Source organism: Peromyscus eremicus, chromosome 20, assembly GCF_949786415.1.
Source record: "Peromyscus eremicus chromosome 20, PerEre_H2_v1, whole genome shotgun sequence".
In the NCBI taxonomy this organism is placed as follows: Eukaryota; Metazoa; Chordata; class Mammalia; order Rodentia; family Cricetidae; genus Peromyscus; species Peromyscus eremicus.
The window spans coordinates 55,295,412-55,313,789 of NC_081436.1; the positions used below are offsets into that span (position 1 = coordinate 55,295,412).

The 18,378-nt window shown below is 36.9% G+C and overlaps 1 protein-coding gene across 1 annotated transcript in view; it reads right to left on the reverse strand.

The window, feature by feature from the left end:
- Pkhd1l1 (PKHD1 like 1) overlaps positions 1-18,378 on the reverse strand; it is a 166,857-nt gene that overhangs the window by 89,872 nt on the left and 58,607 nt on the right. Inside the window, exons 31-42 of the mRNA XM_059247025.1 lie at positions 16,677-16,809; positions 15,754-15,946; positions 14,015-14,157; positions 13,287-13,391; positions 10,659-10,847; positions 9,778-9,948; positions 9,283-9,509; positions 7,566-8,550; positions 3,904-4,152; positions 3,137-3,286; positions 1,309-1,483; positions 221-377 (exon numbers count right to left, since the gene is read on the reverse strand). Of these exons, the coding sequence (XP_059103008.1) occupies positions 221-377; positions 1,309-1,483; positions 3,137-3,286; positions 3,904-4,152; positions 7,566-8,550; positions 9,283-9,509; positions 9,778-9,948; positions 10,659-10,847; positions 13,287-13,391; positions 14,015-14,157; positions 15,754-15,946; positions 16,677-16,809 (2,877 nt within the window). The remainder of the gene's footprint in view (positions 1-220; positions 378-1,308; positions 1,484-3,136; positions 3,287-3,903; positions 4,153-7,565; positions 8,551-9,282; positions 9,510-9,777; positions 9,949-10,658; positions 10,848-13,286; positions 13,392-14,014; positions 14,158-15,753; positions 15,947-16,676; positions 16,810-18,378) is intronic.

Here is an 18,378-nt window from a genome sequence, read left to right on the forward strand (position 1 = left end):
AGTTAAAATCTATTATTAATTATGCCACACATGAAATAGTTAAAACATAAAATAAAAAATGAATGATAAACCACAAAAATGTGCACTGCTTAAGTTTAGTACAGGAACAGTTAAATTACTTGTTGGAGCCATGAAAAAAAGATATCCACTAGCAATCAGCCAACCTCCAGGGTGCTAGACATGCATTGCTGTGACTACTATATGCAACTGCTATTATTACCAGTTTGGCCATGCCGATGGTTCTGATGCTAACACGAACTGGTGCCCACCCTGAAGGAGAATGAGCACTTGTCGTGCAGATGATATTTGTCTTGTTGGAGTACTGGACATCACATTTGTCATTGGCTATGGAGACACGAACATCCTGTGTGTTTTCACTGCAAAGGAAGAAAAGGTTAACCATACATGCTTATCTTGAATTTCTACTTCACATATTAAAAGCCCTGCATTCATATGTTACTGTAAAATCAGTGATCATGCCCTGTGGTCTATCAAAGTGCAGGTTGACACTATATTAAGATTCAGAAATGTTTGTTAAGAAAAAGTAAAAAAAGACTTTAAGACATCAGGACATAGAAATGTGCAAACTAGTAAGTGTTCCAATATTAAAGGAAAGCCTGCCTAGGTTCAAGCCATCAACATTCTTTGTGGTCTCTAAATAGCTGCATTTTACAAATTGTAGAAATTGCTCATGGATTTTTTTTCCTTTGCAATATTTTGAGCACAGTCACAAGCCTTAGAATGTAACCTCTACTTGAAATGTGTGCTCAAAGTAACTGTACACGCTTGAGAAACTGAACTAGTCTGCCATGCTTTGAAGTCAGCTTTGTCTACCGAAAAATGACGGCGGTGCGGCTGAGTAACGGCATCTGAAAAAGAGCCTGGTTGGTTGCAAAGGAATGGATCTGATGAGGGAAAAGATGGTTCTTTTCCACCAATGAAACACATTGTGGTTGGAGAGGAGCTGGTGGGGAAAGCACAACAAATGATTTGTGTTTGTCTACTTATTGCTGATTTGGGGGCAAGTCATCTCATCTCTTGAACCTTAGCCTCCTGAACATTAAGTGGGATAAAAAACACCTTATATGGCAGAGAGGGAAATTCCTGGGGGTAGGAAGGTCTCTAGCACAGAGTATGTATTCAGTGAGTGCAGGTTGTTAGTACTGTTTCATACCTCAAGCATGACTTACAGACAGAAAGATCCACATTATGAGACTGTACTTGATTACTGTGAGGCTTTGGAGAGAGCAAGTGTAACTAACGGCTTGTGTCTAGAAGCATGTTGGTGTGCGCCTGTGTGAGCAGTACCTGAATCCAGATCCTGTGACTGTAAGTCTGGTGCCCCCTTTGGTGCTGCCCCTCCTGGGAGATATGTCAGTGATGAGTGGAGTCAGAGACAAGGTGTATGTGAACAGCATCGCCAACTGGGATGAGTCCTTCCCGTTGACCACACTCACTCCACAGGCTTGATCAGGTCCCCTGCCTATGAGAAGAGACTCAAACTGAGAATACTTCTGCCATCAGGCCCAGATGGACTGCCAAAACCCCTAAATATTTTCATTATAATTCTGCTTTTCCCATGAGCACTTCGTAATGCCCATAGGTTGTACATGAGCTAGCAAAGTCCTCTAGCAATAGTTAAAAAATATCACAGAACCTATGTATACTATTAACAAGGAAAGGAGAAAGAGAGAGAAAAAAAAAAAAAAACCTCTCAATTTTCTCTTAGAACTGCTCTTGTGGACAATTCTGCAAACCTGTCAGTTTAGTTAGTTATCTAGTCCTAGCAGGTCCAACGCTGAAAATTAGAATTGGGAAAAGGAGAGACAGAAGCATAGGCACCAGAGGAGGCAGGGGAGGAGCAAAGGAGCCCATGTAACATAAACAAAAGAAGAGGAGTTAGTGTTGAGACTCACAACCTGACAATTTTCACAGTACTGCTGTATAATTTTATCAAGATATAAACTCTAGTGTTGAAATGACAAATAAAACTGCACATCAAAAATACCAAGTAAGCAAAAAGTTCACAAAACTATAAAATATCATGTTAAAATATTTGCACATAAAGCATATTCTTTGTTAGTTTAAAAAGTCACATAATATATACCTTCTCAAATTTTGTTAAATAATGATGAAAAATCTTTACATCATAGTAGATAGTTGAGATTCAGAACCAACCAAATTAGCACTAACAATGTCGCCATTTAACAGAAAAATTGGAGTAGGGAGAAGCCTAGTTACCTAGTTGAGGGTTAAAAAAGAAGTAGCAAAATTTGAGATTCAGGGATTACCCAGAGCTTATGATTTATTTTTTTAACCAGCAAAAATAAATAAGAACTATAATAACAGAAAATCATGTATCATGTCCCAGATATCCATTCTTCTACATATATTAACCCCACGGTAACTATGAAGAATGCCACTAAGTGAAACCCAATTGGGTACATGAAGAATCTGGGGCAGAGAGAGGTTCAAAAGCTTTCCCAAAGAAATGCTTAGGGCTCAAATCTTGTTGATGACTGCCGAGGTTCGTACACAAAAGAATTGTACTAATTCATCTTTTAAAGTTACTTTTACCTTTCGAGATTATACTATAAATACATAATTTGCACCTTTTTTCTTTCCCTCCAAACCTTCCCGTATGCTGTTCCTTGCTCTCTTTCAAGTTTATAGTTTCTCTTTCCATTAATTGTTATTATATTCATCTATGTATACATATTTACATATAGATTTCTAAATACAACATGATCAGTCTGTGTAATGTTACTCGTGTGTATGTTTTAGGGGGCTGACCATTTGGGACTGGATAACCAGTTAGTGTGCTCCTCCCTGGAGAATATTATTTGTCCCTCTCTCGGTATTCACTAGCTGCCGTTAAAGAAAACTTAACTAACAAGAACCAAAGACATGTTCTCCATTTGAATGCCCAGTTAAGAGCCAGCCACCAATTGATGTCACAAACTGAAGTCTTTGGAGTTGCAAAGGTAGAAAGTAAAGTTCTGACCAAATTGCTTGAAGTCAGGATGGTCATAAATCAGACTCAGCTACATCAGAAGAATTCAACAACTTGAGAAAAGAGACTAATCGTCCTAAAACTTTCATTTTTCAAAGGCTGCCCTTTTTTTTGAGTACTTACCATTATTAGGTGGAATCTCACAGAACAGCGTTGTAGTGTTAGATCCAAGTTTGTCTACTGCACATTCGGAGCCACAGACCAATATAGCTGAGTTCTGTGGATCAAATCCAGCGCCTGTCACAGTCATGGTCTGGCCACCACCAAAGCTCCCTGAATCAGATAAAACTGAATGAGTACGCAGAAAACTTTCTCTCTGTACATATTTGCTTTAGTTAAAAACCTGAAAAGGAAATTGCATTACATAAACTTTCTTAGATTGAAGTTTATTATATTATTAATAAAACCAAATATCTTTTAATTGTAGTGTTTAAATTTTCAATGAATAAATGTTATTTCTGGTAACTTAGGTAAATAATTCTAGAAATTAAAATTTAATTTAAAAGAGATGTCACAAAGCATTTCCAAGAACTCAAGACATACATGGAACATTACTGCTTTGAGCATATTCATCATACTCTTTGGAGGTTTTTAACCATGAATTTTAAACTAGAAACATTATTTTCTGTGGAAACAACTATATTTCAGTTAAACTAAATATTATTGTAAAATTTCCTCATATAACTTGACAATTTAAAATTGGAAAATTTAAATGATACAGTAGGAAGAGAAATATAAAACCTACTATTTTGGAATTTTTAATTAACACACATATATTAATTAGTTGGACAAATGAAGTATTTTTATGCTTATAAGAAGTGCAAGTTATGGCAGGGCTTTAAGAATATATTTCTAAATGTGTGCTGAAATAATATAAACTATCTTATCACCTTGTGTTGGATCAATATTCTGAATATAAAGTGGGTACTCAAATACAATGGAGGAGAGGGCAGAGCCTTTTGTCTTGTGAAGCATCATAACAGGAAAAATGCCCCCTGCATGTTCTCCCACAATGCACTGTAACACACTGTCATTGACAGTAGTCACATTACACGCACTGTCTTTTATCATCACTGAAACTTCCGAGATATCAAATCCAAGGTTAGACCCCATTATTTCAACTTCAGTTCCTGGTGGACCTTAAAACAAAAAGGAAACCATATAAATACATACTACATGCTAGTGTTTCTATATGCACTTAAATATGTAGCTTTACTGCTGTGAATAAACTAATATCCAGTTGAGCTGTGCATGCCTTTAACCCCAGCACTCTAGAGGCAGAGGCAGGTGGATCTAGATCACTGAGTTCAAGGCTAGCCCAGTCTACAGAGCAAATTCCAGGACAGAAATCCTGTCTAGAAAACCAAACCAAACCAAAATAATATCCAGTGTTTTAAAACTACATGAATAACAGTACACAGGATGTGTTAGATATATATTTTACTATAATATATAACAGCCTATTATGCATTCATTACTTATGACTTATCTTTTTAAACCGGTAGAGAAAACAGAAAGAGGGAAGAATGATCTAGAGAGGGAGCTACAGATTTCTGAGCAGGAGACTTAGCATTTTGTGCTATTTTCTCCTTTGATCGTAGCAATTTTTTTGAGAATAAGCTGTACTTTCTTTTGCTCATATATGTTCAGGAGCTATACTTTGAGAAAAAAAATGTCATGATATGTAGTTAATTAGTTACAGTTGAAAAATAGAGGAAATGAAACTAATTTAAAGAAAATGTTGCTGTTAAGGCCTTAAATAGACACAAACCCAAAAATTTCATTTTAATCTGTTCTTTCAGTTCTTTTTTTGACAAAATAATACTTTTATTTTCAACCTTCCCATGCATTCTAGTTAGTTTTAAACACCTCTTACTTTGTGTAATGGCAGTTAGGTACAACTGTCTTTGCAGGGCCGGAGATAAGGCTCAGCAGTTAAGAGCACTGGTGCTCTTCCAGAATATGTGAGTTTTATTTCCAGCATCCACATGATGGCTCACAATGGTCCCACGAGTGGCACACATACATACTTGAAGGCAAAACGCTTATACACGTAATAATAAAATAAAATTATAACTGCCTTTGTGCTTTCATTTCCATGTGAAGTCATTGTATACATATAAAAATATTTTTGTCTATTTTTCTGCCAATCTTATATTGATTTAATTATCAAGGAAGATAGAGACTCCAAGATGATGAAGACTATTGCCCTCCTTATATAGCCCCTCTTTCTCCATATACACTATTATTTTATATCAAATTACTATTACCTATAAGACCAAGTATTGCACATGTGAGTTTTCTTCTTGCTTTCCAATTTCTTCTCATCCAAATCTGTATTACTTGTTGTCCAAGTCATAACAAAGATGTCATTAATTAATCATTAAGCTAATTACTCATAGTCTGCCATTTCTGCTGAAATTATTTAATGATATCTCATTTATTGAGTAAAGTTCATTGTTTTTCTTTCTTTCTTTCTTTCTTTCTTTCTTTCTTTCTTTCTTTCTTTCTTTCTTTCTTTCTTTTTTTTTTTTTTTTTCTGAGACAGGGTTTCTCTGTGTAGTTTTTGGTTTCTGTCCTGGGACTAAAGGTGTGCACCACCACCGCCCAGCAAAGTTCTTGTTTTTCTAAGCAAGCCCAACAGGAATTTACTCGTTGATACCTCTGCTTATCTCTCCAATCTCACCTTCAGGTAATTAGCTAATTCCTTTGTTTGTTTGTTTGTTTTTAACATTTGTACATTGAGGGCAATAAACATGAATAGTGCATAGGGCATTAAAACAGGTACCAAAATACCTAAATTTTACATGAATAGATAATGATCTTTATAGCTTATTAGAAATTAAAATTTACAAGCAGTTACATTTAATTCTTATAATAAAAATTACTTTATGATTGACTAATGAAGTAAATATTATGAAAACAGAAATAATTATGAGTCATTACGATAAAATTACACATGTTAATGAAATAGTTCATGCTAGCAATATTTTCAAATATAAGCTAAAATTGTTTTAAAAAGGTTAAAAATTTGTTTGACATTTGAAATACTATGTTCTTGTAGTGTGATCTAAAGCCTGTCTCATTACTAAATAAAGCAGCTCAGGGCTCACTTTCTACTAGTTTCTTAACTGTCACAGATGTTCTTTGGAGGACACATTCAAAGACAGAGATGGAAGGAAGAATTGTCATAGAAGCAAGAAACAAATGCCATTACTTTCAGTGACATCAAATAGACATGTCACTTTATGATGGGCGGGTGCTTCCAAATAAACATATTTGCTCAGTTTTAAAGAAAAACTTAGTTGTAAACTTCCTAAAGGTGGGGAGTGCATCTTACCCGCACATAATAAATATATTTCCCATTAATACAAACAAAAAAGACATTTTGAATCACTTATTATATTTAACATTCTTAGTTATATATTATTAATGAATTTCTTTAATTGTTAGTAGGTAAGTACATATATAATAGTGAAATTGATGTTAAGGGAAAGAGATGTCCAAATGTCATTGTGAAGTTAACTCAGACATCAAGGCCATTGTGCTAGTTACTGTTTTGTCAACCTGACACAAGCTAGGATTATTTGTGAAGAAGGAACCTCAGTTGAAAAAATATCTTCATTGGATTGACTGAAGGCAAGTCTATGGAGCATTTTCTTGATTAATGATTGATATGCAAAGGCCTGGGCCAATCGGCCAGTACCAGCCATGGGCAAGTGCCACAGCTGGGCAGGTTGTCCTAGGTGGTATAAGAAAGCAAGCTGAGTAAACCATGAAGAGTAAGTCATTAAGTAGTGCTCCTCCACGGCCTCTGTTTCAGAACCTGCCTCCAAGTTCCTGCCTTTAGTACCGACTTTGACTTCTTTATATGATGTACTGTAATAAGGATGTGTTCACCAAATAAACCCTTTTCTACACAAGTTGTGTGTTGTTTCGAGTCATGATGTGTTTTCCCAGCAATAGAAAGCAAACTAAAATAGCCATTCTATTGACTTAAGTTACGCTGCAGCTGCTGTTCTAGGACCCCTCACACAGATGATGAACATTCAAATAGCATGGAGATCAGAAACTGTGGCACATGGCAAAGGATAAGATGCCATCTCCATCTAAATATGTCACTTCCTCATAAAGAATTCTGTTGTCCCAACAATAATCAGTTGGAGTTTATAGAAATAAAATACTCTGTATAATTATCAGTGTTAATAAGATCAATCATTCGTGAATGATAATAGTTGTTTCTTGTGCCATATCAGTTTTAATGACATAAACTACTCACTTTGCTCCTAAGGCAGTCATCTATTTCTCCCTCATTTGTAATTTAGGTCAAGTTGATGGACATTGTGTTCTTATATAAAAGTTGGAATTTTATATTGAGAATGCATGAAAAGAATACAAAATAGAGACTATAGAAATTGAATCCCATACATTGTATTAATTGGCTGAAGTAGAACTAAGCAAAAGATATACTTTAATATCATAACTCTATATTAATGAATATGACTGTAATACGACATCAATACATTAAAAAGGTATGTAGAGACTGGAGTACCTCTATTTGGGATGATTCTTTTGAGAAACGGGGTATCCTCCATGGTATACGTAAATGACAAATGTGGGTAAATGACTGCATTAACAGAGATCTTCAGATTGGCTGTACCAGCTCTCCCAGCTGGGGTGCTGCAGGAGACCTCACTGGAGTTGATGAAGACAATTTGACAAGGGTTATCCCCAACAGTAACTGTGGTGTTACCAGGAGAAAAGCCATTGCCTGTGATCCTCAAAGTGGTTCCACCAGCAATGCTTCCAGAGCTTGGTGACACAGAAGCTTCTGTCGGGCTGCTGACAGTCAGGTTTCCCAGAGCCAAGCCCTTAGACCCAACCACAACATGGAGAGAATGAAGTCCAGCAGCTAGCGGAGTCATAAGAACAGTAATGTTGTTTTGGTTAACTTCTATTGCTGTGAACTGTTGACTTCCAACAAATACAGAAATCTCTTCCAACACTGTCCCAAAACCCTCTCCTTCAATAAGGATATTTTCTGATCCTTTGATAGAGTTGGGGAAGACTCTTGTTACATAAGGAGTAATGTTTTCTAGATATGAAAAGCTGCAGTTGCCCTGACATTGGGCAGGTACTCCATGTATTAGAAGGTCTACAAGAGCAAGCTGTTGGGGAGCAGGAGAAGTTTCACATTCAACAGCTGTATAGCTCACAGTTAGAACTTTACATGGGAAATCTCCCATAAAGACTTCTACATCAGCAGTAGAAACCATGAATCCAGAGCCTTGGATGGTCACCCTTGTCATTCCTGTAGTTGACCCTGCTTTTGGCAACACCATATCTATGTTTGGCAAAAGTACAAACCGTCTGTCAAGTTCATTGGGCACTGTGTTGATAGCAGTGCCTAGGTTGTAGACAATCAAAATAACAATTTCTCTGATGCCAACATCCATTGAGTTTTGAGGATCGATATGACACATAATAGTATTTTCACTACTTTCTTCTACAACACAAGGGTAGCTACCAATTGAAACCTGGAAGAGAAATGAATATGAAATAAAGTATATTAATACATAACTCTCATATGAAATTTATGTTTGTATTAGCATCAATTATATTTTTAAAAAGATAACTCTGTGAAAAATTTGTATCCATAAAATTAATTTAGGGAATTGATGAAGACACATCTTAAATTGATTTTAAAAGTAATGTCATCATTGCACAAATGTGTTAACAACTATGCTATTCACATTCACCAAAAAGTATAAAAACTAAATACTCATAAGCTGGATAAATGAATAGACTTGATGTGATATACATGCTATACACTGAAGTATCTATTTTGTCATGAAAAGAAATGAAGTACTGAAACATGAATGAAATTTCAAATATATTACGCCAAATAAAAATAGATGTTCACAAAGAACTTTATATCATAGGAAAATTTTCAGAATAGGCAAACCTATAGGGAAGAAAACAGATTAGTGGTTACTAGTATGCCAAAAATGTATGAAGGAGGTGAGTGATGCCCAAGGAGATTTCTTTTATGATTATGACATGTTCTAAAACTTATTTCAGTCACAGGTATACAACTCCATTAATATACTATTAAATATACACAAATATTTGTAATTGTAAACTTTAAGTGAGTAAGTAGACAGTTATAGATCATAAATCTTATGAAATTAAACTAGAAGATTGTGGTTAAAGTATCTTCTTTCCATTGAGTATGTAGACAGGGAGAAGAAGAGATTTGACTTGCTTACCTTATTAGCACATGTAAGATTACTGAAGCCATGTCCACTGATAGTTATGAGTTCATTCACTGTTCCCGTAGAGGGAGTAATGTTGCTTATAGATGGCGAAATGCAATTTGAAAGCTCAAAGAATAATTTATTTGAATTTTTAACCATGGTGTCATTCAGGCCACACAGGGGTTCTGTTGCTAGGCAGCCTGTTGCAGTACTTGCCAAGTGCAAATTCTCTGGGCCTGCTTTAGACAAAAGAACAATCTGTAAGCCATGTACACCATCCTAAAACAAGAACTGCGTTCAGACTCCAGTTTACTTTAATGAAGGAGGCAGGTGGTTTTAAATTCTGGAGATTTGGGTATTTTTTTTTTAACAGAGTGATTTTACAAAATACCCTCTAGCCTTAGGAAAAGACAAACGCAGGGTAGACCCAGTCATCTGATATCTACTCTACAAAGGTCACTTTAAGTCTGGGTCATCTGGAGCAGTTTCTATGTTTAACCATCTTACCTGGAACATATGTTGCTTCAGTGTTTCCCACAAACAGGTGCAGGGGAATGTGCCTGGTTTCAGCTGGTAAAACATTAATGATTCCTTGGAGAGCTGTGGAGAGAGTCTCATCAACATATCCGCTGCTGTAGTAATGGATTCCAGGAGAAGTAAACTGGTAGGAAAATGAACCTGCCATAAAATAAGATTGTACACAAGAAATATGAGCCAGTAATGAGTTTTTGAAAACTAGGTGAGGAAATTAGGAATTATCATTTAAATGTACGTGCAGATGAAAATTTTCTTATTTTTTATGTGTCTAATGGCTCAAAAGGAAGTAGTAAAGAATGATTCACTAGCTATAAAGGGATACATACACACATATATATTGTGATACCAAAAGGCAAGATCCAGCTTTATTTTTTAAAAGAAACTATAGAAAGTCAGGCCTAATTTGTCAACTTTTAAAGTAAAATAACACACAAGGAAAGTGTAAATATACTGTTACAAGCATAGAACAAACTAGTCAATCTGAAAGGCACATTAACTCTTAGCTCTTCTATAAGAAATGCTGATAAGCTGATTCTAAGCAACAAAAGTTCATTATTTATTATCAGATCTGAGTGACTAAAACATATAGTCCTATTTTCATTGTACTTTGCTGAATAACACATGTTTCAGTTGGTCAATTATCATGGCATCAATAAAGATAATAAAGACCAGAATCAATTATAGTATATTTAAGATAATCATTTATAAGTATTTATAATGTTTTTTAAGTAGGTATAAAATGCCAGGTAAACTACTTCCTGGTTTTATTTGTATGACTAATTTATGTGAACATATTTACCAAATCTAAGAAACAGGAGCATGATGAAAACTTCAACAAAACAGAGACATACCTGATGCAGATTTTTGCCTGCCATTTGTAAATCCTTTGCCATCGTAAGCCACACTTCCAGGGCTGGAGACTGAGAAGACTCTGTACCCTATAGTCTTAAGAAAGGGGTGTGCTTGCCAGTGCCACACCACAGTATCACCCACAGTCACATTTAAGATGGATGGTGACCAGGCATAACCTAGTCCATGCTCTGGGAATCAGAATTGAGGCAAAATTTAAAAGACAAAGAAGTAAATGTTTGAAAAATTAACCATGAAAACAACTATTTTTACAAAGTGAGAATAACTTTTAAATTAGTACTGTTCACTTCTGTTTGTACGTAATTTAAACAATCAACCAAAATAAAAGCAGGATAACGAGATGTAAATGAAGAAATAAATTGTAACTAATAACTCCAGAAGTGATAAGAAGGAGACACTGAAAACAGCTGGATGCTTAATAAATAAGTTGTTCATAAGTATTACCTGGAATGTTTGTAACAAGCTGATGAACTCTTTATTTTTTTTAAAGATTTATTTATTATATATACAGCATGTATGACTGCAGGCCAGAAGAGAGCACCAGATCTCATTACAGATGGTTGTGAGCCACCATGTGGTTGCTGGGAATTGAACTAAGGACCTCTGGAAGAGCAATCAGTGCTCTTATCCTCTGAGCCATCTCTCCAGCCCCTGAGCTGATCAACTCTTAGCACATAAAATTTTTTTGGCACAACTGGGCGTGCTCATAATTTCAACTTGAATTTTCTTTCTGAAATTCATGACTGCTGTAGCTCTGGAGGTCCTGGACTGCAACAAAGTCCCTAGCAATTCCTGACCATGAAATTATAAAGCCTATCCTTCTCAACACAAGAGTGTCTCATAAATGACTACATATGTAGTACATAGCCCGGCCTTAACTCAAGAGTATGTCATATATGACTATATATGTAGTATGTAGCCCGGCCTTCTTAACTCAAGCTCATCACATATGTGACTACATATGTAGTATGTGTTTGACTTTTTAACTGCATATGGAGAACATTGCAAAAGTATATAAGAAACAACATCAATTCTTTGAACAGCTTGAAATGTAAAATAAAAATCAACTCAATTTCAGCATGAAGTCTCTCCCTTTCTTCCCAACATATAAATGTTGGTTGGTATCTTAGCCATCAGGAAAATACAAATCAAAACTGGTTTGAGATTTCATCTCACAAGGGTCAGAACGGCTAAGATCAATAACACAAGTAATAGCTCATGCTGGGGAGGATGTGGAACAAAGGGAACACTCCTCCATTGCTGATGGGAGTGCAAACTTGTACAGCCACTATGGAAATCAATATGGCAGTTCCTCAGAAAATTGGGAATTGATCTACCTCAAGACACCGCTATTCAGCTCTTGTGCATATACACATGGGATGCTCCATCCCACCACAAAGAAACTTGCTCAATTTTGTTCATAGTGGCTTTACTCATAATAGCCAGAAACTAGAAACAACATAGATGTCCCTCAACCAAAGAATAGATAAAGAAATTGTGGTACCTTTCCACAATGGAGTATCACTCAGCAGTTTAAAAAAACGACATCATGACATTTATAGGCAAATGGATGGAACTAGAAAAAAAATCATCCTGAGCGAGGTAACCCAAACCCAGAAAGACAAATATGATATGTTCTCACTAATAAGTGGATATTAGCTGTTAAAAGGATTAATAGCTGTTAATCATGTTACAATCCACAGACCCAGAGAGGCTAGGTAATAAATAGGGATCTAAGGGAGACATAGGAATCTCCCTGAGAAAGGAAATAGAATAGATTTTTGTGGGTGGACTAGGGGTGGGTGGGGATGGGTATAGGAAGGATCATATGGGGGATGGAAGGAGAGGGACAGGGACAGACGTCTGGGATTGGAGGGCATTTAGGGGCTGATGTAAGAAACCTACTGAAGGGGAAAATCTCAGGAATCTACAAGGGTGACACTTGCTACGACTGTCCATCTTCTGTAAGGAGGCAAGGCTTTCAAGGCTTCCAGTGGTGGGACTGGATCACCAACACAGCCACAAGACCTTCAACCTACGATCTTTGCTGCCTGCAAGATGTAATGATGGGGTAATGATGGCACCGAACTTGTGTAAGTGGCCAACCAATGACTGGTCCAATTTGAGGCCCATGCCAGGAGAGGGAGCCCATGAAATGACTAGGATTTCAGAGCTCAGGCAGAAGAGGAGGAGGAGGAGGAGGAGGAGGAGGAGGAGGAGGAGGAGGAGGAGGAGGAGGAGGAGGAGGAGGAGGAGGAGGAATTATGGGATCCAGAGGGGTCAAAGACACTGGGAGAGCATGGCCCAGGGGAATCCACTAAGCAGGGCTCATGGGTGCTCACAGAGGGGTCCTTTTCCTCCTACTGTGTTGCCTGACCCAGCCTTTATGTGAGGGTTTGTGCCTGGTCTTGTTGTATCTTGTTTTGCAATGTTCAGCTGATGTTCTTGGGAGGTCTGCTCTTTTCTGGGGGGAGACTGGGAACCAGGAATAGACCTGGGAGAGAAGGGAGGTAGGGAACTGGAGGGAGTGGAGGGAGGGGAAGCTGTGGTCAGGATGTATTTCATGAAAGAAAAATAAACAAAAATTTTTTAACAATATTGATTGGTACCGAAATGTGAGCCATTGTTGGTAATTCTGAATACAGTCCCTGTTGAATGAAGAGTACATTTGATGACATTTTCTGATGATGATGTAATATTGCACGGGAAAGATCCTAAAAATACAAAGGTAGGAAAAACATTTTCAGTTGACTTTGTGAACTAGAGAGATGAACTATCAGTAGTAAAGAGCCAATGCTTAACAAACTCTGTCATACGGGAGGATCTTAAAACTTTTTGTTCCCGACGGTGATCATGGTTATATTTTCACAGAAGTGTTTTATGCACATTAAATACGCAGTGATAATTGATTAAAACTGAAAGATTCAAAAGCAAAGTTGTTCGCTTTCTCACCAGCCCTTTAACCACAGACACTTGACCTTTTCTACATTAATAGAAAAATGAACTAGAGAGAGGGCTCAGCAGTTAGGAGCTCTTGCTTCTTCTGCAAATGCTCCGAGTTCAGTTCCTAGCACCCATGTTGAGTGGCTCACAACCATCTATGACCCAGCTTCAGGGTGTCCAGTATTTTCCTCTGGCTTCTATGAGTACTCATATGCATGGACCCACCCTCCATGCACACATTAAAATATAGACCAGCAATTAATAGTATTTGCGTAACCTTTCTTACAATGTTAAAAAAAAACACTGAAAGTATTTGTGTAACAGCCCAGTGCCTCCAGCAGATCCTTTTAATCAAGGAGAACCTTAACAGCCCCCTGCAGGACAAAGGTTTTACCTAAGAGGATGGAATTCTCAGTTGGTGTTGTGCTGAACCCAGAACCCATTATAATGATTTCAGTGCCACCATACAAAGAGCCTCTCTGTGGAAACATGTGGGTAACTTCCAAAATGTACCGAATGGAAGCCTTTAGCTTGTTCCTGAAAAGAACAAAAGAAGAGATTTCCGAAGAGCTTCCTCACCTCAGGCCCACAGTGTTTGGGGAATAGGAAATAACTGAGTACATATGTAATTAGACATAAATTTTTCAGACCAGATAATCTGGTAATAATATTTACTGTGGTCAAATGTATATGTTAATTTTGAAAGCTAGAATTTTTAAAAATCTAATAGCATAAGTATGTGAGATGAAAAGTCTTAAGATAATACAGAAAATATGATGATAAGAAATGAGGTCACAAGAAATAAATGAAATTCTTTAAAGTTTGACATTTTTACTATAATAATATATGAAGGCAGATTTACATGTAAAAAAGGTAGCAACACAATTCCATACATTATTGAAGTAGTTATTTTTTGTGCGATTCTGTTTAATTTTTCCTACTTTTTGAAAACCTGTGAAGACTTTCCTTCTCATTATCTCAGGGAAAGCAGTTTTTACTTTGTTTTATTATAGATATTATGCCATCAAATTGTGCATGTTCTTTTGATTAGATACATCCTATGTCCTAAGTCCCACCATGACAACACAATCTGTAGATCCCAATGAAGTTTGGTGTTGCTTTATGTAACTCCTTTAGCGTGCTGAATTGCCGTTTCTCCAACAACCATCTAAATACACAGTTTGTGTCTGACTCTGTACATACTATTGTCCAGGAGCAGGGAGTTGTAGGTAGCTGTGAGTCACTCAACATGGGTGCTAGGAACTGAACGAGGAGCATTTGTAAAAGCAGCAAGAGCTCCTAATTCAAGAACTCTGTGAGCTCCTCCCTGTAAACCCACCAAGGAATGCAGCCCTAGAATCTTGGGTTTACTGGCCCTCTGGCCCTGTAAGATTTTGTGGCAATTGTTTGTCCTTCTATTCTGACACCTGCTCTCTTTGCCTTCTTTTAAAGCCATTGATTCAGCTTGCTCTTCTTCAAAGTATTCCGAACGAACAATTGTTTCAGAGAAGAAAAAAAAAAATGCCATTAACAGTTTCAGGGAAGAAAATTCAAAATTCCCACAGGAAGTAGAATCAGTGAGGGACTAGCTCCACTCCTTTCTTTAGATGGCCAGATGTCAGCTCACCTAAGTCACCTTCTCAGAGAATTCTGCCCTGTCCCATGGGATGCTAGTTCCCTCCATTATACACTCTTATAGCAACTAAGATCCACTATTAATAAACTTTTTCACATTTATAATTGTTACAGTACTCATTTCTTTGCTGAGAATCCTCCCAAAAAATTATGAGTACCATTAGTGCAGCAAATTATTGCAAATCCAGAATTAAACAAGTGCTCTCCCCCTGCACTGTCAAAATTGTTTAAAAAACATTTCCTGGATGAATGTAAGTCACATGACAGATATGGAAATCCAATTGCACAGAGATTTTTGTATAACCTGTTCTAAATTGTTTGGTTCAAAAACCAAAGTGTTATTGTGTATTTTATGATAAATTTAAAGCATCTTTTCTATAAGGAGATATAAAAAGGTAAAGAAAGCAATTAACATATTTGGAACTTAATGATTTTTTTATCTCAATTTTATTAGCCCCAACCATTCCACAGCTCTATCAGTTATAATCAGTATCATACCTTGTTGATGCCAAGCCCCAGTTTCTGACTTTGACATAGATGTCATGTTTCCCTGGAGGTAACTCAGGCAAAAGACATCTAATGTCTGTGAAGTTTGAGTGAAGAACTTGGCAGACTTTTCCTCCAACATACACCATATTTTCTATGATTTCATTTCCAAAGTTATAACCCTTAATTGTTAAATTGATGTTTCCTATTGTTTTAAAAGAAAAAAATACAACTTGTTTTACAAAAATTTAACTTTTCATCCAGCACCAAACTTGCATATTAACCAAATCAACATATTTATCTTTCATTGGAGTTAGAAAACACTGAAACTTTCAGAGGCAAAATTCAAAAACTTGAGTTCATGCTTCCATATACACATAAAATGCATATTTGTTTCACAAAGAAAAAAGTGTTTAAGTACTTTGCAAAGATACAGTATCTTTCTCACCATTGTTCATGTTCAGAACAAAATTATAAGTTGACTTATTTGTATTTAAAAGTAAAGGAAAGTAAAGAGCATATTTCAAAGTAAGGAGCAAAACTTGGTAAGAGACTATGCTTTGAAATACTTTTGGAAGTGGTTTCCATATATTCATCAAATGATTGATTTTTTTCTATTTGTGTATTTGTGTGAAAAGTCACTTGTGGACTCAAAATTACAGCAATGTGACAGGTGCTACAATAAAGATGTAGTGAAGAGTAGCTTGAGATCACACAGAAACTACTACTATTTATGAAGCTATCACTGTCCTAGATGATCATTAACTCAAGAATGGACAATGCAAATGTACATATACATTATGGGTTTTATTAAGCTGTGAAGAAAAAGGATATTATGAAATTTTCAGGTAAATTGATGGAACTTGAAATAATCATACTGAATGAGGTAACCCAGACCCAGAAAGATGAATGATTGATCTTACTGAAGAACTTACCCAAAATTGCCCGTTCTTTAGGGTTGAAATCAGTGATAACTGGTGTTTGTAAGCAGTTGTAACTAAAAATATCCTTTGCTGTGGCTTGAATTCCATTGGTAATAACAGAAATATCAACTGTACCTTCAATTCTCTGAAATACATGGAAAAAATAAAATAGAAAATTTTAAGTGATGAGATATTGAAATCCAGTCATTTAGCTGGGGAAGATAATCAGTCAATGTTTGTGTTGCATGCATGAGGAGCTGTTTGATTCCTAGAACACAAATTAAATAAAAGAGAGAGAGAGAGAAAAAGAGAGAGAGAGAGAGAGAGAGAGAGAGAGAGAGAGAGAGAGAAAGAAAGAAAGAAAGAAAGAAAGAAAGAAAGAAAGAAAGAAAGAAAGAAAGAAAGAAAGAAAGCAGTAAGAAGCCAGAGGTGGTGGCTTGACCTCCCATCCTAGCCTTGTTGGCAACATCTAGCCAGTAAGACACACTGAAAAAAACACAATGGACAATTCTTGTGGAACTATATCCAAGGCTGTGCACAAACACATGCGTGCGTGCGCGCGCGCGCACACACACACACACACACACACACACACACACACACACACACACATTCAGTGGCTGAAGAAAGAGAATCACTGTAAATAAACTTCTGAAGTTGTTTCATTTCAGTCATGAATCAGAGGTAGTCTCAGATATTTAAAGTTGTCATATTAAGCACAGGTTCTGCAATTAAATTCTTAAGACAAAGATCAATGGTCCTGCATGGTTTATGATTCATTTAACTGCATTTATATTATTACCATTTTTTGTTTTTGCTTTTCCTTTGTTTTATTAAGGTAATTTTTTCAATTCATTTTACACATCAGTCAAAGATCGCCCTCTTCCCTCCTCCCGACCCCCCAGATTCCCCCTCCAAAACCACTCCCCATTCTTACCCACAAGAAGAGAAGGCCTCCCATAGGGAGGCACATCCAGAAGAGGCAAGTCCAAGCCCTGCCCCCTGACTCAAGGCTGCACAAGTGGTCTCATCATAGGTAGTGGGCTCCAAAAGGCTCCCTTATGCACCAAAGATGGATTCTGATCCTACTGCCAGGGGCCCCCTCAAGCAGATCAAGTTACACAACTGTTTCGCCATGCAGAGGGCCTAGTCCAGTCCCATGTAGTTTCCACAGTCATTGAACCAACTTTCATGAGTTCCCTCTAGTTTGGTTTGGTCGTCCCTGCATGTTTCCCCATCATGATCCTGATACACTTGCTCGTAGAATTGTGGAGAGGGTGCCTGAACTGATCTGGCTTGCCCCAGGGATCAGACTAATGAATACCCTAACTGTCATCACAGAGCTTTTCTCCAATGACTGATGGATACAGATGCAGAGATCCACAGCCAATCACTAGGCAGAGCTCCAGGAGTCCAGTCAAAGAGAGAGAAGAGGGATTCTATGAGCAAGTGCATCAGGATCATGATGGGAAATGTTATTAGAGTTTAAGGGCTACACAATGCAGCTGAGATGCTCTGGGCAAATGGTTTTCCAACTGATAAAGAATAAGATACCGTTTTTTAACCCTTTTTCTCTTGCTATAGATTCAAATATAATCCTACTTCATTCACAAACTAGGTTGAATATTTAATCTACTTTCATACTCTTTAAAAAATATAGCTTAAACACTATAAAGCACTTCATACTTTCACTATGGCATCTGTGCAAATTCTC